Here is a 22,407-nt window from a genome sequence, read left to right as displayed (position 1 = left end):
CTGAAAAATGACAAACATAACGCAAATTTAAGAAAGAACTGGCCATATTTGCCACTGAATCTCACTTAAAAGTTTAAATTTTTAAAAATGAGATTTTTTTTAAAGAGATGAGTATTTCAAAGAACACTTCTGTAAAATTGCAACTGTGTCATTTGCCAGCAGTTGTGGAAACTAAAGAGAAAACAAGTGTGTCGCAGTACTTACTCGCAAAAGAGAACCTGAAGTGTTTTTAAAAAAAGGAAGTACCTACCCAGGATCAATAAGCCTGTCAATTCTCTCTCTAGGTAACAGCTTTCCTCTTGATGTGTGAAGTTTACGAGCTTTTTCTCCACCTCCTGTGATACAACAGTAAATTGTTAAGATTTCCTACGGACATAGACAGATAAATCACCACTTATATTAAAACTTAGAATGGAAGCACTGAGGAGTTCCCAGTTTTTAAAGCATGGACCTTAATAATGAATTTAATAAATAATGGTTTTCACTTCAAGCAGATTTAAAGTATTGATAAAAATGCTTGCTTTTCGGAATCCATTCCATTCTCCCCCTCATTTTTTATAGTTAGTCTTGAGGTAAATACTTTAATCAACACAGTTGTCTGAAACTTCCCCCCACTGCTTGGCAATGAACAGCAGAAAAAAGCACAGCAGTAAGAACTACAAAAAACACTATTCCCCAAAACTGGTTCAAAATACCTATGCTGAATCCAATCTTGAAAGACCCAACACAATCTGGCTTCATTTCCTTAGATCACTCTGAAACTGTAAGCACAGTTCAGACACACAGCATTTAATATCAAGTTTATCTTTGCTTCATTTCAACCCTTTACTCGAAGTCATCCTAAATCATATCTTGCTCTCTAGAGCTTTATGTCACTCAATACTTAAGATTTGTTGACACACCTCAGCCTCTCTATAAACAACAGCTTACACAAACATTGCCTACGTAGACAGATCACTGATCCACCTCATCACTCTAAAATTGTCTCCCCTGTCTAAAATAAAAAAGGTGCTATTTCGCTAACATTTCTCCTGAGACTTCAAGATTTCTTTGTCACCTAAGCATCACTGAAACAGAGCTTTTAAGCCTACCTTTCAAGCCCTTTCTCTTACCTCCTTCCTTGATTGCTATGCACTTAACCTCCTACCTGTTAGGTATGCCAGAAAGCCCACAATTTATTTTTGAGTCAGTCTGTTCATTAGGTCTGTATATCCAGCCTAAGTCTAAAGTTTGAAAATTCCTTCTGTACAAGTTTCTTAAGATACAATCTCTCATATCCACCCACAGAGCTAACACTCTCATCCAAGTTCTCAACATCCCACATCATGATAACTACAACATTTTCTCTGACCTCCATCTTGCCTTTCTCATTTACACCCAGAGTGACGCTGCAAAAACAATTTTCCATCCTGTGACTTTTGTCATCTCTGTGCACTCCCCCTCCTCACACTCTAACCGTAAATGCTTGCCCTCTGGGCCCTGTAGCCATTCTAGTGAACTTTTCTCTTCCAAGATCAAGATGTTTGCTCTACCTTATGCTACCCTCCATTGTGCAGACTGTGAGAAGCAGCATCCCTGACAATGAAACAAACTTCAAGGCATTTAATTTCATAGAATCATAGAATGGTTTGGGTTGGAATCACTTCTTTAATTTCTCCTTTACAGTAATGTCTACAAAAACTTCACTGTGACTGCAGATGTGCTATGATTGCTGCCAGTCACGGAGACTAAAAGTATCTCAGTTGCTTCTTGTGCTTGTCATCAGAAATCCATCTGTTGTAAATTATCATAGCCTGTAAATTCTTTGGGGCAGGGATCATCTTCCTTTTGCACAGGACTTCCTTTTGAGGACTACTCAGTAGAATGGGATAAGGGTTCACAAAAGCCCTACTCACTGAATAACAGATAAAGAATGAAGCATGCATTACAAAGACGTCAAGCAAAAGCTCATCCTCTGAAAGACAGCTCTTACAAAGAAAAAGATGTTGCACTTATCCTTCAAAAGTATTCAACATAAGTACCTAATTCTTCTCGTATACTTAAATGACAGGCAAAGCAATTGCAACTGATGTCACTCAAAACGGTGTATTAACATCTTGGTAGAGCTCCCTGAGATGAAGAAAAGATCACAGAATCACAGAATCAGTCAGGTTGGAAGAGACCTCAGGGATCATCGAGTCCAACCATTGCCCTGACACCACCATGTCAACTAGACCATGGCACTAAGTGCCATGTCCAGTCTTCTCTTAAACACATCCAGAGATGGTGACTCCACCACCTCCCTGGGCAGCCCATTCCAATGGCTAATAACCCTTTCTGAAAAGAAATTCTTCCTAATGTCCAACCTGAACCTCTCCTGGCGAAGCTTGAGGCTGTGTCCTCTTGTCCTATCGCTAGCTGCCCAGGAGAAGAGGCCGACTCCCACTTCACTACAACCTCCCTTCAGGGAGTTGTAGACTGCAATAAGGTCACCTCTGAGCCTCCTCTTCTCCAGGCTAAACAACCCCAGCTCCCTCAGCCGTTCCTCGTAGGTCAGACCCTCCAGACCCTTCACCAGCTTGGTCGCCCTCCTCTGGACTCGCTCCAACACCTCAACATCTTTCTTGAAGTGCGGGGCCCAGATGCGGCCTCACCAGTGCCGAGTACAGAGGGACGATCACTTCCCTAAACCAGCTGGCTACACTATTCCTAATAGAGGCCAGGATGCCCTTGGCCTTCTTGGCCACCTGGGCACACTGCTGGCTCATGTTTAGCCGGCTGTCGATCAGCACCCCCAGGTCTCTTTCTGCCGGGCCGCTTTCTAACCACTCTTCCCCCAGCCTGTAGAGCTGCATGGGGTTGTTGTGGCCAAAGTGTAAGACCCGGCACTTGTTCTTGTTGAACCTCATGCCGTTGGTCTCGGCCCATCTATCTAACCTGTCCAGATCCCTCTGTAGGGCCTTCCTACCCTCCAGCAGATCGACACTCCCACCCAGCTTGGTGTCATCTGCAAATTTGCTGAGGGTGCACTCAATCCCTACGTCTAGATCATCTATAAAGATATTGAACAGCACCAGCCCCAGAACTGAGCCCTGAGGAACACTGCTAGTGACCGGCCGCCAGTTGGACTTTGCCCCATTTGCCACCACTCTCTGGGCTCGGCCATCCAGCCAGTTTTTAACCCATCAAAGAGTCCACCCATCCAAGCCCCGGGCAGCCAGTTTGTCTAGGAGGATGCTGTGGGAGACAGTGTCAAATGCCTCACTGAAGTCTAGATAGACTACATCCACAGCCCTGCCCTCATCTACTAAGTGGGTCACTTGGTCATAGAAGGAGACCAGGTTGGTCGACCAGGACCTGCCTTTCATGAATCCATGTTGACTGGCCCCGATGCCCCGATTGTCCTGCATGTGCTGTGTAATGGCACTCAGGATGATCTGTTCCATCACCTTGCCTGGCACCAAGGTCAGGCTGACAGGCCTATAGTTCCCTGGATCGTCCTTCGGGCCCTTCTTGTAGATGGGCGTTACATTTGCTAATTTCCAGTCAGCTGGAACTTCTCCAGTTAACCAGGACTGCCGGTAGATAATCGAGAGTGGTTTGTCAAGTTCATTTGCCAGTTCCTTCATTACTCTGGGGTGAATCCCATCCGGGCCCATAGCCTTGTGGGTGTCCAACTGGCACAGCAGGTCACTAACCGTGACAAAGGCATTGAGCACCTCTGCCTTTTCCTCATCCCCTGACACTACACTACCCTCCTCATTCAGCAAGTGGTGGAGGCTCTCCTTGACCCTCCTTTTGCTGTTGATGTATTTGTAAAAGCTTTTTTTGTTGTCTTTGACTGTAGCAGCCAAATCGAGCTCTAATTGAGCTTTGGCCCTTCTAATCTTCTCCCTACACGACCTGGCCATGTTCTTGGCCCAGATGAGGGCCATGTTCTTGTCCTGTTACCATGTAATGGGCAAGAACAGGAAAACAGGCAGCAGTGAAGAAGGCCATGATCATTAGTTCATGAGCCACATAGGGAATTGCTGAACAGTCTCTACACCCATAAAAGACAGAGGTAGTCCACGGGTTTCAGCATCACCTCAGAAAATCATAGAATCACAGAATGGTTTCAGTTGGAAGGGACCTTAAAGATCATCTAGTTCCAACCCCCCTGCCACACTAAGCACAAAATAACTGTGCTCCATTCCAAAGCTGTAGAAGAAATTGCTTTATAGAAGAAACTGTACATGAAGAGACAAATAGTATCATGATGGATACAACAAGCGGAGAATTAAAGCTGCATGCTCAATCTCTGGCAGCACAGTTAAGCATTTATAAACCAGTTTCATCTTATCGTCCTCGTTAATTATAGTCAACTGTAATTAATTCAGGTAGTCTTACAAGTCAAGAAGATGAAACACAGATTTCAATCTTTTAAACTATTACAGACTTGCTTTTGTTTGCCAGCACAACTACAGCCAGGGTCTTTGAAAATCCTCTTTGCACATGAAGAGACTAACATGCAACTCGAACAGAAGGACAGTCAAACCAATTTGTTACAAAAGCAGGCAGCAGTAGATGAAGCAATGAAGCAGGTGAAGTGGAAAGCGTATCAGTAAAGGCCTTTTATTAATAATCCTATCTATTTAAAAAATATTTATATTAGAAACACGCATTCCATTGATAGTACTAAGATCTTAACTAATTAAAAATTAACTGACTAAATATCCAGTTTTCACTATCTACTTGCTTACTTTTTGCCTCTCTAGCAATGAAATTAATCTTTTGTTTGACTAAATCAGCCTTGCTTTCATTTTTGCCTGCTTCCAGTAATTTCTGGATTTGCTTGCATTAGCATATTGCTCTGATATTCAACTGGCAAACAAAAAAATGTGTTAACACACTAGATACTGTGGTAAACAAAGAAGTGCTAATGGCATGGACATTTTTCTTCGCTAGCCTGAATTACTTAAAAAACCAAACCCTACATTTTGAACCAAGTTAGCTTGGATGTAAACCTTTTAAGATTTTCAACTGACAGAGGATGTTCAATCCAGACTTCCAACAGATGAGCTAAAATTTCAGTATGACTACTATAATCCAGCAAATATATAATCTCTAAACGAAATGATTAATGAATGTACAGCCATAAGGGGGGAAAAAACCCAAAGAACAAAACCAGTTTTTGGAACAAATTAAAGAAGCGTTCTAAAACCTAGACTACCATACTTACCTAATCTGATTTTTTCTGCTTGCTTTTGGAGTTCGGTTACCAGTGCTTTCATTCGTTCATAGTTTTCCTAAGTAGGGAACAAAACAGCATTTTAAGTTTAAGCAAGAGTGAGAGTATTATTTTTTAATAAACAAACAAAGAAAGTACAAGATTTATCTTGCAAATTTCATTTTACCTTATTAAATACTGGCTCTGGATTGTCTTTAAAATAATGTTTCTACCTGTGTGTTGGCTTTCCTCAAGCATCCCAAAACATTTAATAAACCTGCTTCACAAAAATTCTCGAGTGCATTAGGATTGTAAAAGACTAGTTCACATTTAATGAACAAAAATAGCACCAGTCATTACAGAGCTGAAGTGCTATTTTTCAGGTTTGGTTAATTTTTTGTTACAGGTTTGTTTGATTTTTTGATTTAATTTTGTAGAAAACATCACAAGGATTCAAATTAAGTGCTGCTATGTCTCTTGTACCAAAAGATGAATGACAGACCAACAGAATTTGGTAAACACTCTTTACATTCTTCTTGTTCAGGCAGAAGGTAAAGATAAAATAAAGCTTTTAAAAAACAAAAAATCTGATCTTCTTGCCCATATCCCTCTTAGAAAAACAAAGACTCTTAGTTTTGAATATAAGTGATCCAGTACTGAGCTCACCATTTCTATAAGAATTATTGAAAACTCTGTGTGCTCGTTACAGCAGTTTTTTACCATTTCTTAGGAATTAAAAGGTATTAGTCAAACTTAATTTGTTTTTTTTTCAGACAGATTACAATCTGTGTTACCTCTTCGAAAAGTGTAACTGCAATAAAGAAACATAACTGCTGCATAAAAAAATCATACTGTCTTGTCTAATTCTCGTTTAGAAAATATTAAAGAGTCCACTTTGACAGAAAAAACACTCAAAATTAAAGTTTCCCCTAGAAGCAACAAGTGTTGCAGTTAAGTTTGCTCAGCCCTGTCTCAGTCACTGAAAGGCACCAACACGCAAAGCAGGCAGAAAATAAAAACACATACGCAGGCACCTCACACTCAAACTGTTTCAGCTGCATGGCAAGACTTTCAAAAGAACACACGTCCCCTGCTTTGTAATTGCTACAAATAGATTAAAAATACTTTACTGAAAGATAAAAACCTATCAGGTGAAAACAGGTCTTAGCAATTTTATCAGCTTGCATACACAGTTAACACATAAGATCGGCATTTAGAGGTTGTCCAGCAAGACTAACGTGACATACTGAAACACTAAGTCCAACTCCTGTGCCTCTGCTGGCTCTTGGGAAGGATTCCCCACGTTCTAACGAAGTGCCATCTGTGATACGGCTCACAGCCTGCACCTGTACGAATTTTGCACCACCCAATCGCTAGCCAACACCTATCTCAGGACACCAGCCTCGGTTAACGAAACCTCCCTCATGTGTGGTACCATCCCACACCTACTGAGGACACAGGAGGTCACCAGACTTCTGCACCTCCTCCCTCCCTGGTAAGGCTGTATGAGTATGTCCACCACATTATTCCCCTTCCAGTTTTCAGAAATAGTTCTTTTCATACTTTAATCCTCCCTCTCCCTGCCCCACCCACAGCACAGCTACAACACCTACCTCTACAACTGTTTTTCTTCTTCCTAGCCTGTGAAATCATGCTGCAATGACCTACTGGCAGTTTTACTACAGTCACAGAATCCCAATAAACAAGAACAAAACAAGCCACCTCTTGTTAATTTGTCTCCATCGCTCCTAGGACAGACTATGGACAGTAACTGCAGCCACACAACTACATGCAGCACTGAAGAAAACAAAACCTGCTTTTAATCCTTTCCAAAAGACTCTGTTTAAAAGTTAACTTTTTTCCCCCGTGAAAAATCTGTAAAACAGCCATTTTCATTCCATACTTTTAAAAATCTGCAGTTGTCACAACATCCAGTTTTGTTGAGTGTTCAGCTTGTCCAGCTGGCTCATTTCACAGCATTACATATAAAGCATTCTTCCTGTTACCCCTTGTTAAGTCAGCCTGTTTTCTCTAAGTACACTCACCTTTTGCACTCATTACTGAGCTTAAAAACTCACCTTTAACACAGCAAAAAATGGCAGAGGAAATTAAAAGGGGCACAGCAATCACAATCATTGGCTTGTTTATTAGCTCCTGAATTAATAACTCACTGTAGCTACTTTAGCTACTCTGCATGAAAAATTGTGAAAAGACTTTTTAGATCATCTATAAAAAATGTTGTATTCAAATGTTCGAGTTGCTTAAATTCACTTAATTTCTACCCTTATCTTTCATGCCTATAACCAGAACACATCATTATACTTTACAAAGGAAAAGTAAAGACGCATTGAAAGCTTACTGTAGGTTTTGAACACACAGAGAAAAGGCTCCTCTCAGAACCAAACATGCTAGTTCCACTATATATTTGTGGGCTCTTCATTAATTAATGACAAAAAGGCCAGTGAAGTGATGCAAATTCTTTCTGGAAAGTGGCCCTTGCACCAGTAAGTACTATAAAATTCTGCTGTTAATATGAGGTCTTCTACAAACTTTAAAGCAAAATCAAGAGGCAAAACCTCCAGACTAATCCTGCAGTTACTGCACAAGCTAACTGAATTACTGCTACGCAAACAAAGCAGCTGTAAGAGCTAATCCTTGCAATCTTTACATAGATTTTCCTTTATTTTCCAGAAATTAGACATACTGATTTTTCAATTACATTTTTACCTGTCTGGTTTGCAAGACAGTTTACATTATGAAGGCCAGCCTTTCTAGCTGGATTCAGAGCCAGAAAGGCAAACATTAGCTAAAGAAGGCAAGACCTTCATCATGTAGCATTATGCCTTCATATGTTTGCACTGTTACTCTTTGTATTGCTTTTATTTCAGATGGTTAAGTGCCTCACAGCAGGCACCTCAGCTCTTTGTGTCTGTAAAGCACTACATGCATTTACAGTGCTCTATAAATTATTTATACCAAATACTAACACTATTAGCTATTTTACTGGTTCAGCGACATACTAGATGTATCCAAATAAGTGGTTCGTCTACGCAGAGCTAGGCAAACTTTTCCTGTCTTGACATCCCATTGGAAACTGCTGCCAAAATACATGAACATTTAAAAAAAAGTAAAAAATGTGTTCTACAAAAGTTACCAAGTCTGGCTTTTCTTTTGAGATCGAAAGCCACACACACATAAATGCAAATCCCATGACAACTCAGCTGAGTAAACACACTTATTAAAATACTACTCTTTTCTTTTTGGTATGCAAAATATTAACATACACATACATATACACACATACATGTACACACTTTGCATACACAAGCTTTGTATCTGTGTACACATATACACATACTGAAATTTCACAGAAGTTCCAGTTACCTAACTTCTGTCCCAACATTGTTTCTGCAGAACCACAGAACCAAAGGAAATATTTCAGTAAGAATACACGTTGTTGCTCCACTTGCTGTTTGATATTTTACTTGGAACAAATTTGAAAACAAATGCATGCTATCCTACCAGTTTTGATCCACACCCAAAACTGTATTTTTCTAACTGTAAACACGATTTTTATCTTGAATATGATGAGGTTAATAATGCCTTATTAGAACAATTTGCAGTAGAAGTACTGTTCTCTTTGTAAAGACGACTACAATTCCACCTCTCCCTCCTCCTCTGCAAAAGACAATTCTTTCTGTTGGTGTCCTGTTTTCTGAAGGCATGCCCATGACTGTGTAAAACTATTCTATCTGTCTTCAATTCAAGAATCAATTTGCAGACACGAGAATTTCCAACTTTGGAATCATCAGCCACCACCTTCAACCGCCCACAAACTGCCCGTGTCCCTTAGTACCATACCGACCTGCTCTTCAACACCGAAGATGCAGTGAGAGTTGGCATTGATTAAAAAAGTGTAAAAAAAATCCACGATGAGGCAGACATGGTACAAACCCACGCTCTTTTTATACGGTACCTTTACACACAGCCTGAATGAAACAAACAGAACTTGGTATTCAGAAAATGTGAACGGGGGAGCAGCACCGTGAAACCGGGCCTGCCTGCAGGGTGACCTCGCGCTGTGCACAGAAGCGCATGTTTACCATGTACCAGCGCGCTAATTGTCCACTGTAATACCAGCTATTAAACGGCCACGGCCGCACTTCCACTCAGATCCCGCCTCCCCCCGTCCTGTCCCTGTTCTTCCGCGGACGGTCGCGGGCAGAGCACGCCCGGCCCACGGCGCACACGGACCCTGAGCCCCCGCAGCCCCGGCGCCGCTGGCAGGCCGCGCCTCACGGCCGGGGCCTTCCCTAAACACCCGCCAGGTTTGACAGAACCAAGACGAGGAAGCGGAGGGCGGCCGAGCCACCGCCTCCGGGCAGGCCGGGACCGGCCGCGCCCCGGCCCGCTCCCAGCCGTCCGCCGGCTCTCAGGGGCGGGTAAGGCCCGCGGGTCGCCCGGGGCTCGGCACCGCTGCCCGCTCCCAGCCCCCGCCGCACGGGGAGACAGCCTGCGGCCCACGGAGCGGAGGGAGCCGGACCCGCGCGGCCCGGCCTACCTGGTAGAGCGCGGAGCCCGCGTCGGGGGGCGAGCCTACCGCCGCCACGGCCTCGCCGAGGTAGGCGCGGGCAGGCGGCGCGGCTGCCGCGCTGCGCAGCAGCTGCCGTGGGCCCAGCAGCCGCCGGGGGCCCAGCAGCATGGCGGCCGAGCCGTTCCGAGCTGGCAGTACCAGGCCCGCCGCTGCCACTCCCCCCGCCGCAGCCAATGGGCAGAGCGGGGACCCTGGCGGCGCGGCCGGGCCGAGCGGCCGCGTCCTGGGAATCGGTGCGGCGCCCCCCGGGCTCGCCAGCCCCACGCCGTGGCCCCGGCCCCCGCCCCTGCGGCAATGTTACTTTGAGAATTAAACTCGGTAAAAGGCCAAAGCCTTCCCCTTTAAAAACTGCGACTGATATTCTAAGAAAGGGAAACAGGTAATATAAAATAATTTATTAACATTATTTATATACAGAACATGACTACTTTCTTTGGAACAGAAAGCTTATATGCAATGATACAGGGTGTGAGAGAATAAGCAGCAAAGCAGTCCTATGCCATGTTAAACTAATAGGGATTGAGCTTTCACCCATCTTTTCTTACGTCCTTCACCCTTATAAAACGTTCATACACAAAACAGGACACAAAGTTGTCTTTACTCAAATTAAATTTGTTCTTTAAAAAAAAAAACCCCTCTAACAAAGTGCATGTGATTTACTGCAGGGGGAAAAATGTGTAGCCCCAATGAACAAGGTAGATAAGGCACCTTAAAATCTTAGTAATGAAATAGTTGGGTTTTTTTTTTTCCTTGTAATACAAATGCAAGCGAAAATGTCCACAACTAAACGCAGAATGGTTATCACCTCTGAAAGTACTTTGGGCAATTACTTCATAGCCTTTCTGCACAAACCTATTTTTAGGCTCTATAGGTGCAAATGATTTTAAGCATGCCACATGTATCAGGAACTAAACACTTGCATACATAAAATAATATCTACAAGATATACAATATGTGGAGCTTTTTGTATAGATGAATCTATTTCATAACGTTTACAGTAAGATAATACTTAGATAAACATTTCAAGTTAAATGGATTAGGCAAAGCCCAAGATACTGTCTGAACAGGAACTGTTGTTGGTAGTGGGCTTCTGAGGTTTTTTGAGGGCACAGGGGAGTTGAGAGTACGCTTTCAAGTAAGTTACTTTAAACTCGGACTGTTAGTCCCTTTTCCATCCTCTCAAGAAGATCCTGCTGCTAGTGAGATTTGACTGACAAGAGGCCTGATAACGTAGCAATTTTCAGTAATGGTCGCTTTTCTGTTTATTTTTCCTTATTGACAAAATTTTAAAGGCTCCTTCAGAAGCCTTGCCAATGACTTCTGAAAAGGCAAAGAGTCTCAAACTTCATCAAGTATTTAAAAATTAACTAGATACATGAAAATATTTGCCAGTAAATGATTATCCAGTACAAAGCTGAAGATAGGTTCTTAACAGTATCATTTAAACATCAGTTTCACTTTCATAATAAATAATTTGTTTTGGAAAAGTACCTGCTGGTATTAAGCAACTGGAGAAAAATTTAGACTACTTAAATCTACACACTAATTTTTGTGTAATAAGGAGTTTCAGAATAAATATTTAATCTTTCAGTGACCACCTGACTTTGAGACTGCATGAACCTTGTTACCCCATCAAGACAATCATCTTGATGAGGCAAGTAAAACTTCAGACTAAAATCTAAAGCTACACCAGGATTTTATAGCAAGTTACAGTACAAGCAGACATGCACCATGAGGAAAACCATTCAACTGCTTCAGAGTAGCAAATCCTCAAAGCAACCACATCATATAGTCATGTTTTAAATCCAGTCTCTTTCTGCTAGTTTGCACAAGGGAAAACAAGTCAGCAGAGATTCAAACACCTACATGTAAAACCAAGGAAAAGAAGTGGTATCTATCCCCTTGTTTTCAAATTTAGAAGGAAATCAGCATTTATACTAGGAAACATTAACCTCTTCCTCCCACTACAATAGAACACTTGCGAAGATTAACATTGTGTAGCATCTTTTAGTAAATTGTGTTTTTCTGGTTATTCTCAATACATTTTTAAGGAAGTAAAGCCATTTGGCTTTTCAGGTTAGGATCTTCTAGTTTATGCAATTAAAAACTCTTACAAAAATACATAATTTGGAGATGCTAATAAAAATATCTGCAGCACTGAACATATCTATGTATTTACTACACTACTTCCAGTATTTGCATTCTGGTCTACAGAGATTACACTATACATTAAAAGGTTCATTCTCCTTCTAACATACTAACATAAAATACTTCACAAAAAGAAGTAAACTTGTATAACCAGTACCACAAGCTTTAGCATTAAAATTCAAAGGGATACTTGTCACAAGATTAAGCATTTTTTCATTGCACTTTTCTCAAAGATAGTCACGCACCCATGATGAGCATCTAAACAAATGAAACTATAAGCCAGCTGCCGCTGGTCTGATCCAACGACATCAATGTAGTGGTTTAGATTGTGTCAACATTTTAAAAGCATCCAGGTCACTTCAGAAGGAACTGGTCTCATCTTTATGGAATGTATTAACAACAGCTTGGCTAACAGTAAGTGTGCCATAATGAACATCAGAACAAATAATAACTTTTTAAAAATACTCCCTTCTTGTGGTATTATACTCTCAGATCCCAGGCTTTTATAAAGCAAATTTGCTATTCTGAATCATCCACTTCCATAAAGATGTCACTGAAAAAATACTCAGAGATTCTGGTTGGCTCTTTTTCCTTCTCTTCATCTTCAGCACAAAGGGGTGGCTTCTCAGATGGGTCATTACATGGAACCTAATAGAAAAAGAAAAGGCTGCTTTTAACAGTCTTGATCTGTTTGTGTGTGTGTGTGTGTGTGTGTGTGTATGTAGATGTGTATATAGATATATGCATTTGAACTTCCAATTTAGATAGGAAGCTTAGACAAAAAATTCAGAGTTTACTGAAAACAGAAAACAAGTAGATGTATGTGCAGAGCAAAAACCAACTTGGTTCCCTCACAAGTTTCCTAGACACATACAAGTCAGGATTTATTCACTGGAGCACATCTCTCCATGCCCACCTACCCACTCCTGAAACAGCTAATTCACTGTTCTTCACATCTCAAAAATGCAAGGACATTCAAAAGTAAACACATACCGTAACTGCAGTATGAGCAGCTACATTCTCATGTTCCACAGACAATGATGTGCTTGTAGAGGGAAGGGAACAAGATTCCCTGCGATGCTTAATGGATGGAGTGGGTTTTTTTAGACTTCGCTTCGGAGTGACAATCCGAGGGTTTTGGATTTTCTGTCTTTCCCCTTTGGTATCTTCTGCAGATTCAGAACTCCTTTTTTTGCAAATTAAAGATAAAAATCCCAACGGTTTTCGTCCACCCCTGTTCAAAACAAATACAGTCAGGATGTCATAGGATTGCTCCATAAAAGGAAGATGTAAACAGTATTACAGGAGTCCAACTCATTACACTGGAAACAAATACACACCTCTGAGATATATGAACATTCTAAGAAAAAAAACAAAGTCATTCTGAGAAAGGCTTTTGTATTACTGATATTCTGGCACAAGAGTTTTTCGAAGAGTTACAGAGACTCTTGACAATCTCCAACCCCAAGCACAGGAACCTACTATCTGCTACTAAACCAGAGCCTGTAACAGGCTACCAGATCTTCAGAAAGAGATTCCAAGAGGAATGGAGACATAGTCCTAAAGAATGAACAGAAAAGAGCATCCTTCATGTAATCAATGGAAAAAGAAACCTGATTCCCAAGGATGGAGCCACAGCAGACTATCTTAAACACCAGAAAGAAGACTATCTGCTGCAGGGTTTCAACCTATTAATCACATCATACCTAGTAACAGTGAACTTATGGAAGTCACAGTGATGAGGGAGGTATAGAGTATCAACTTTTCACGTTGTTAAGAGTTAGCAACTTACAAAGTAAACTTTAAGGCAAGGATTCTGATGTCAATGCATCATTGCCCAGCTGCTGTGGATGTCCCAGGTACAACCAACCAGTTTCATTACTCACACAAGCATAATGAAAAAGTAAATGACAGGATCAGAAGAAACCACTGTAGCACCACAATCAAAATCAGTGAGCGTAAAAGCAATAGAGAGCAGGAACTCAAACACTTAAACAAACATTGTAGAAAGGTATATTAAAAAAATCCACAGTCAGATGGATAGAGGAATATCCTCTGCGCTGTCAAGGTTGAAACTCCTTTGGGGAAATGACACATCTTAAGTTAATCCTAAAAATCCAGTGTGATGAGCACTATACCAGTAACAAATCTTATTGGCAGAAGGACAAAAATCGAAACAAGTGGATGGGTGTATATATCACAACATTACACTGAGCTAAGGAAAACAACAATTATTCTAAATCCATATCATAGCCAACGGATGTCTGCCTCACAAGAGGCATCTATCAGTGTCTAAATAGACATACCAGACGTCAGTAGTGTCCCTTGGGCAATCTGCTCATTTAATGAATAAAATAATTCAAATTTCAAAGCAGACAGTTTGATCCTTTCTAATTTGCTGGAAACGACAGATACTATAACTCTTAGCCAGGTAGGTCACAAACAATAGTACTGCCCTTCTTGTAATACTAAGTGGAAAAAGGATATAAAAACCTCAATATGGAAACAGCCTTTTTTACAGAAAAGGCTGACAAAACATTATTGCATAAATACCTGAGTAATGGAGTTTTTGAAGATGGTGCTAGGCTTCCAGTATGTTCCAACTGTGCAGATTCATGCACATCCCCCTGCTTTCCTTGTCCACTTATTTCTGCTTTTCTGTTAGAGGTTAATCTAGACGTCGCCTCCTCTTCCTGTTTGGATGCTGAATTCTCAAGTGGTGCTTTCCCTGTGTTCTCCAAAGTCTCAGGCTGGCTTCTCTCAGCCAGCAGTGACACAGACTCAGACATCACTACAGAGGTAAGTACTTTTTCCTTTGCCGAAGCCTCTGTTTTTTGAAAAGGGTTCTCTGTAAAAGGAGTTGAGAGTCATTCAAGGACTTCAGTTACTTAACTTCAGTGATAACACAACAGCCCAAAAGACACATGTGATGTTAATCATTACAACAGAAGGGATGAATTTTTTTCAGGTTTTTTGTTGTTTTGAAGTCACTGCTAAAAATTAAAAGTTCACATTCTACTTTTAAAGTCTGTAAGATCTTACAGATGTTATGGGGCAAAGCTGGAAAGGCTGGCAGAGGTACGGTTTCATAGCACACACTCCCCCTCCTCCTTTACAGCACACTGCAAGTCAAGTCATCTAGCTGTTAAAGCTTCCACAATTTCCATTTAAAGTCTTTTCCAGGGCCAAAAAGTAGTTCTCCAAACCTTTCATAAGCTCAGATCACTGAAGATTGCGTTGTTAGCAATTCTGCTTCCCTGCTCATTCTTCAGAGGCAGATTAAGCTTTCAAACAATTAGATTGTGCATATATTTTTTAAAAGACAAATACAAAATAAAATGAAAATAAATTATTTTGGCATGATATCGTTAAAATATCTTTGGTTATTAACACTCTCCAACTGGTGGAAATATTTGCTTAAGAGAAGATATCATGTTTAGTCCAAAAAACCTCCCAAGTGTCACAAACAGACTAAGGTTTTTAGAACCATTATTAACAGCCAGTTATATAATCCAACACATCTAGTTAATAGCAGAAAACATGGAATGGTGGTATTGGGGTATTCCCAGGAAAATTTGTTTCTACTTTTATATTAGATAACCTCAGACAGGACTATTTAGTACAATGACAACCAGTATTAAACTGTGATGTATTATCCATTTACATTAATTATACTTTGTTTTACAAGTTTAAGTTTACCTACCAGAAGCTATCATTGGAGCATCTGTGGATTTAATTGAATAACCCTGTATTTAAAAAATAAAAAAGAAGTTATTTCTCTATTTCTTTCAATATAGAAGAGACAATGAAAGTCGATAAAGTCATATCATGTGTCTGTACAGTTCTAAGAAAAGGAGTGATACAGAAGACTACATCTTCAGTACAGTATCATTCACCACTTAACTCATTTCCTGAGCAGGCTTTTCAAGGTGTTGTTATGACAAATGACTCAAGACAAGGATGTCAAGATGAGAGGTCAAAAAAGGAAGAGGATTGTTATCCAGTCCTTCCTAGAAAAGCTCTCTGAATCATGTGGGGAATTGTCATCCATTCCCTCACCCAGACACACTACCCAATCTTAGCCTACTCACAAAAATTACTGGTAGTCACTGCCACAAGCTTGGTCATATTCTAAAAGCACAGATAGAAGCTGGAAACACGCTGGCCAGTTTTTATTTGCAGCTTGTTCTTTTAAACTAATACCTGCTACGTTAAAAAAAAGGTAGAAACATCTCTAACAACTTCTTCATGTAACAGACACCAGGAGGAATCACAACACCATTCATTGAACCTAGACACTCTGCCAGTCATCCAATATATATGCACAGTTTCCCCTCCTGCAATGTCATTGTCAGAAAGGCTGTAGTGAATGAACCAAATAAAACATTACTACCAGTCTGCCTACTAGGAAGCGTAATAAACAAATGTGAGAGCCTACAGATTCTCCAAAAAATTAATACTAAATCAACAGCCCGCAAACTGTTGTAGAGTTCAAAATAAAAATCTGTGGGTGTTGATTTTCTCTTTAAGTTGTACAGGCAGTACATTTTTAAGCAAGTGATACCGTTTAACAATAAACATAATTAAAATGCTCTATTGTATGTTATGCATCTATACTATGCATAAAGACTCACTCACCAAATTACCACCTCACCTTATAAGTGGTTTCCAAGTTACCTTCCACTACAACAGTAGACAGAGTTTTCTTGGCAGGAGGAAAATAATTCTCTTCAAGCTCAGCAGCTGTCCTTTTTTGAGTTGTCTGCAAATTTGGAATGGGCTCTACTGACACGCTCTCTAGTTGTTTGATTTCCACACTGCTTTTTAAAGGTGCAGCAAATCCATCAGCTGCAGTTGTCAAGGATCCAATCCTGTTTATACATAAAGTCATTACTGTGATTGTACAAGAAGCCAAAATTTACCTTGTAATACATTTCTGTATGGAAGTTACACATGGATCTACTGTGATACTCTTTCTTGCTTAATGTCACTATTAACTTCAAATGTACTGTTTACTACCAAGAAACATTTTGCTGTGCTATCTTTAGTTAGAGAATTGAGTTTTTCTAGGCATAATTGAACCTAGTTACTTTAGGAGCCGTTCTATTTGAACTCCACTTGATATTTTCATAAAATGTAAAACTATGACAACTGATTAACTGCCCTAGAAAATCCTAAAATACAGTATTATTTATAATGCACAGGTGAATCTTCATCCCCACACCTCCATACCCTTCCACATACACCACCCCAGTGTGATCTCAAAAGACAGCACGACATCTAGCGAAGCAGCAGAGACTATGGAAATAGGGTAAAGTGGTAACGGAACAGAAGATGTACCCTAACTCTGCCTGTCAGCAATTCTGTCTATCATCAGTAGTTCCACAGGAGTTAGAATTCTTACATTGTGTAGCCAAAATTAATTTTGTAGCCAAAATTCACTCCAAGGCCTACCCTTTCAATAACTAAGGGAATGACATTAACATCTGGTGTCACAGGGCAAGGTCCTCCACAATGACGTGGAATCGCATCACACCTCTAGTTATAATATGAGGACTTACATTAATATAGTAATAGGGCTTTTTTACAACACTTTCTATTCTTCAGAATGTCTTTTTGCTTTGATGTTGGGTTTTTTCCTCCCAAACTGACCAGGACACTTAGTTCAACTGTAACGCTGAAATAACAATTTTGTTACATTGCATTAAGGAGTACTACTTGTAAAAAAAATTTAAACCCTTTGTATCGCAGTACTGCAAACCAGTTATTATTCTGTTGAATAACTCCTTTGTTTGCTTTTTCGGCTCTTCTGCCTTTTGAACATGGCACAAACTCAAGAGAATGATATCTGAATTTGTGTCCACTCTTTATCATGTTCTCCAGAAGACCATCTATACTAAAAATCTGGAAGAGCAATTAATAAACAGCTACTTTACAAAACTGTTAAAGTACTGTAAAAATGTGAACATGTTTAGATTTTTCATTTCAATTAGTTTTCATTCTAAGTATCCATGGCAGAATAGACTGAGGCTGGACAAATGACTTCTACTGAAAAGGAAGACTTGCTTTAAAGGATAAATCAGAATTAAGGTTGACACTAAAATCGCCGCTAACTAAAATACTAACTTTAAACCACTGATGAGATCTTTCTCAAATCTGATTAGAGCCCTTTTCACTTTCTTAATTCTCTAACCAGTCTGCCAAAATTATTTCCTCTCGCATTTCTTCTTTTGAGAAGTTGTAATCTGTAATGCACATTCAGGGAACAATCAAGGTTCACAAAAAGTGTTTCACTTTGCTCAAAAATGAAGCATTTACCTCTCCACTTCAGTCACACTTGTTTCACTTGCATTTACTGGGCTGATAAGTATTGGGGCTGGTAGTAACGGTTCTGAAGTTTGTTCCAGCAAAGCAGATGCAAACTCCTTTGAATCAGCTGGGATTTCCACCAAAGTTAAAATGAATGTCTGTTCCTCCTCTGGACATCTGTGATCATCGTTCACTACTGTATTTTTTTCAGGGAAATAAATAAGAAAAATCTATTATTCAAGTCTGAAATTACACTGTTCTCTTCACGCCCTCTCTACCTTGAGTAATTAAATTTTAGGCACTCATTTCTCCAGGGAAAATGGCACTGTCAATATCTTTGAGATAATATGCTTCCTTACTTCTTAGATAAGATACACATTGTCACCCCCCTGGAGCCTATTCACTGCAGTGGAGTCCTGATTACCACTCAGAATGAAGAATATTAAAAATTCCTAGTAGGGATGGAGCTTTTAAAATGGGTGTTCTAGCATTAAAGAACAATTTGCACTTTAATTAAACTTGTGTAATGGTGATCAAATAGCCCTGTCTTTAATTGCAACTGTCATATATTAAGAGTTTAAATGGCAGGAGTCTGCTGTTTTGATGGCAAACACAAGGATTTTTGCCCTCACTGCAGACTTGCAGAAGAGGACCCAAGAAGTACAGTCTTGTATCTAATAAATGAAAAATACAAATAATTTAGTCAATAAATGGACATTAACAGATAACTGCCAATTGCAATCCATTAGAATGAGTTTAAGGAGACAACACTTGTAAAGTTTTCAAAAGATAGAAAACAGCAGTGCTGCTCCATCACTTAGGACAGCTCTCATTCTTGATGATTTAAAGCTGCTGTTATTCCAAGCTCAACTCACTTTGCTTCTTCATCTAATTAAAGATGATTTAAGACATTCCGTCCCTAGATCCTTGCAATAACAGAGCGTAACAACAGATGTCTAATAAGAAGTATTAGCCTTATCTTTTGCACATGCTCAGAAGTTACAACTTTGGACTGCAGTTTCCATGTAAAGCAAGTATTCTGGGCTTCTGACGCAGTAATTTTCCCATACGTTAAACAACTATTGGTTCCAAACCACCTCCATTTCAATTTTTTTTAGGCAAAAGCAGCCATCACCTTCATACCTTTCATCACATCTAATCAGTTAGGACTTAATTTGCTGACTCACTACAGGTAAGAGGGAAGTCTGGTTGTCTTCTTCCCTTTTCTTCCCCTCTTCTCCTTTCTCCCCACTCCACACTTGCACAGTCCAGCCCTCCTACTCGCACAACTTTGACACTGACATTCAATTGACAACTTCATGAGCCACTATAGCTCACTACGCCAGTGGAAAACTACACAGGTTCTCTCCCTCTGTCAGGTTCAATTTTTGACAGATAAGCGAGTCAGAGGCTCATAAAGGGCTCTAACAAGTCCTAAACCTAACACAAGGTAAGCAGCAGGAGCTCACAGCAGGGAGGAGAGAGAAAGAAGTTTCCCTGCCACTGCTATTTAAAATTAATAAAGTGACATTCAAAAAGTTTCCAAGTCTAGTTTGTTAATGAAATGTAATAAGAGGCTAGGGAGGGGAATGGCACTGTGCTGTGAGTCATTTTTCTTAATGAAATAGATTGATTAATCATGTAAATGAAAACATTTTAATTTTTTTTTATTAATCTTTGCCTAACTGAAAGATACACAAGTGCGAGCTTTTGCTAACTCAGAATATTAGCACATTATACCTGAAGTCGCTTCTGGGCTGCTTACACATTGTTGTTGAGAATCCTGAACACAAGCTTCCTTCTAGAAATAACACATTTGAAATAAAGCAAGTTAATAAATCTGAGAAACAACTCTAGAAAACAGGAAAGAAACAAAGCATGTCAAATGCTGAAGAGCCAAAAAAATCTAATGACATCATCATCATTGCATTTTGTCAGCTTTTACTTCTAGTTATTCTATATTGAAGGATATTAGCCTGACAAGGACAAGAAACACTTGAGCAATATAAAATTTATATGCAGCTCATTATCTGTATTGATGGTTTGTCAAAATAAATTTATACTTCCTACAGCACAACCCTTGTCAGAGATGACTCATATAATAAATTGCTCAATGGCATTAAGAACACCAATTCTCCCAACCATTACAAAACCACTGAGTGCCAGAGAAAAACACCAGGCTCTGCAACTCATCTATCCCTTCCATTTTATGGCATGTACCTTTGCTAAAAACACGACTACTCCACTGCAAGCTGCCTCTTCTCACACTCTCTGCCAGTCCTGTAAGAGCCAAATCATTTTTGTACCTTGTTCTAACACGAGATCAGCCTTGACACATCAACAGGTTGCAATGGCAAAACAGGCTACTACCCATCAGCTGTTCCACTGTAACTGCATGTACATTGATCTCAGGCAATACTAGAAAACCTGAGAATGAACCTTTCGCTCATGAAGAAAAAAGATACTTCTCATTTATACTAGAACAGGGATATACAAACTACTGCAAAGAAATGGATGTGAAAGACATACTGTTTGTCCATGATAATATACATGTAAAACTCTTAACTGGGTTTTGAAAGAAATGGGAAAGAGCACAGCAAAGGATGAAGTTCATAGAATGATTTGGGTTGGAAGGGACCTAAAAGGGGACACCTTCCACTAGACCAGGTTGCTCAGAGCCTCATCCAACCTGGCCTTGAACACTGCCAGGGAGGGGGCATCCACAACTTCTCTGGGCAACCTGTGCCAGTGTCTCACCACCCTCACAGGAAAGAATTTCTTCCTCGTATCTAATCTAAATCTACCCTCTTTCAGTTTAAAACCATTCCCCCTTGTCCTATCACTACTTGCCCTTGTAAAAAGCCCCTCTCCCACTTTCCTGTAGGACCCTTCAGATACTGGAAGGCTGCTAGAAGGTCTCCTTCTCTTCTCCAGGCTGAAGAGCCTCAACTCTCCCAGCCTGTCTTCATAGGAGAGGTGCTCCAGCCCTCTGATCATCTTTGTTGCACTCCTCTGAACTCATTCCAACAGCTTCATGTCCTTCTTATGTTGGGGGACCCAGAGCTGGACGCAGTGCTCCAGGTGAGGCCTCACGAGAGGAAAGCAGAGGGGCAGAATCACCTCCCTTGGCCTGCTGGCCACGCTGCTTTTGATGCAGCCCAGGATGCGGCTGACCTTCTGGGCTGCAAGCGTACATTGCCAGCTCATGTTGAGCTTCTCAAAGTTTGTTTCAAACAAAGCAAATGAAGGTGACAATGAAGATGCTGCATCTGGCAGTGACATTTTCACTTAATTTTAATTTAAACAAATATAACAGTTAAGAGGCCAGATTGAATGAATACATGAGTCCTAGGTAACTACTTCCACCAAATCTCTAAAAAAATCACTCAAAATTTTGCTAATATATTTTTCACATTGCTGAAATGCTACAAACCGAGGCTACAAAGATTAAGTTTTGTCTGAAAGATTAAGTTTGGTTATGCCTTTGCAAAATGAAAAGTTTCTTTCACCAGCTGAAATATGAGGTCGTTAAAATAGGTGAGTACATTTGCACTGAAAACCTCTTCCTTTACAGAATTTCAGAAACTGGGCACTTCTAGACTGTAATTAAATTAAGTTCTGTACCTGAGTAAAGTTGATTGTGCATATATTGTGCTCAGAAGGACAAGGAATTTGCTCAAGAAGTCCATCCACAGAACTTTGATTTGGATAATCTTCTAGTCCAAGGTGAGATTTTTCAGGTTTTGGTGATGCAGTTACAGGTCTTAAATCTCCTGAATTTCCACAAGCATCTCTCATCTCTTTTTCTGTTCTGTAAGGTATATATCTAGTTAATTTGAAACCAATTGAAGATTCTCTGTGCACGGGGAAAATTCCATACAATTATTTATTTAATATGAAGCTTATGTAGTTATAGAGAAATAGGGCACCTGTTTAAAAACTACGTCATTCTACTAAACAAAATGCATAATCTTCAAACAAGTCTACATAAAGTATTTCACGAAAAAGCCTCCCTAACACCACTAATTGAGACTTTTCTACTAAAAGCATGACCAAGCAGGAAGCCTTAGAAGCTCATAAACATTTCCAAATTGATCACCTTCATAACATTTCTGTTCAGACTCAGTTTCATAGGAGACAATTAAGCAGCAAGGTGATTACTAAGTTC

At 40.1% G+C, this 22,407-nt stretch overlaps 2 protein-coding genes across 7 annotated transcripts in view; both read right to left on the bottom strand.

Annotated features, from left to right (window-relative positions):
• The window catches only part of MCCC2 (methylcrotonyl-CoA carboxylase subunit 2), a 40,567-nt gene extending 30,670 nt beyond the window's left edge, over positions 1 to 9,897 (bottom strand). For all 3 annotated transcript variants that reach the window (XM_068422524.1, XM_068422526.1, XM_068422525.1), the window contains exons 1-3: positions 9,750 to 9,897; positions 5,201 to 5,267; positions 251 to 335 (exon numbers count right to left, since the gene is read on the bottom strand). In XM_068422524.1, coding sequence (XP_068278625.1) covers positions 251 to 335; positions 5,201 to 5,267; positions 9,750 to 9,890 — 293 coding nt within the window. In that variant the 5' untranslated portion in view covers positions 9,891 to 9,897. The remainder of the gene's footprint in view (positions 1 to 250; positions 336 to 5,200; positions 5,268 to 9,749) is intronic.
• Positions 9,898 to 10,203: 306 nt separating this feature from the next.
• The window catches only part of BDP1 (B double prime 1, subunit of RNA polymerase III transcription initiation factor IIIB), a 58,651-nt gene continuing 46,447 nt past the window's right edge, over positions 10,204 to 22,407 (bottom strand). For 3 of the 4 annotated variants that reach the window (XM_068423326.1, XM_068423327.1, XM_068423329.1), the window contains exons 35-42: positions 21,864 to 22,050; positions 19,980 to 20,040; positions 18,249 to 18,435; positions 16,585 to 16,801; positions 15,634 to 15,676; positions 14,484 to 14,778; positions 12,924 to 13,164; positions 10,204 to 12,578 (exon numbers count right to left, since the gene is read on the bottom strand). In XM_068423326.1, coding sequence (XP_068279427.1) covers positions 12,450 to 12,578; positions 12,924 to 13,164; positions 14,484 to 14,778; positions 15,634 to 15,676; positions 16,585 to 16,801; positions 18,249 to 18,435; positions 19,980 to 20,040; positions 21,864 to 22,050 — 1,360 coding nt within the window. In that variant the 3' untranslated portion in view covers positions 10,204 to 12,449. The remainder of the gene's footprint in view (positions 12,579 to 12,923; positions 13,165 to 14,483; positions 14,779 to 15,633; positions 15,677 to 16,584; positions 16,802 to 18,248; positions 18,436 to 19,979; positions 20,041 to 21,863; positions 22,051 to 22,407) is intronic. The other variant, XM_068423328.1, reaches the window with a different exon arrangement.

Source organism: Nyctibius grandis, chromosome Z, assembly GCF_013368605.1.
Source record: "Nyctibius grandis isolate bNycGra1 chromosome Z, bNycGra1.pri, whole genome shotgun sequence".
Lineage (NCBI taxonomy): Eukaryota > Metazoa > Chordata > Aves > Nyctibiiformes > Nyctibiidae > Nyctibius > Nyctibius grandis.
Note: the sequence above shows the minus strand (reverse complement) of the source record. Positions and strands in the feature narration are given on the sequence as shown.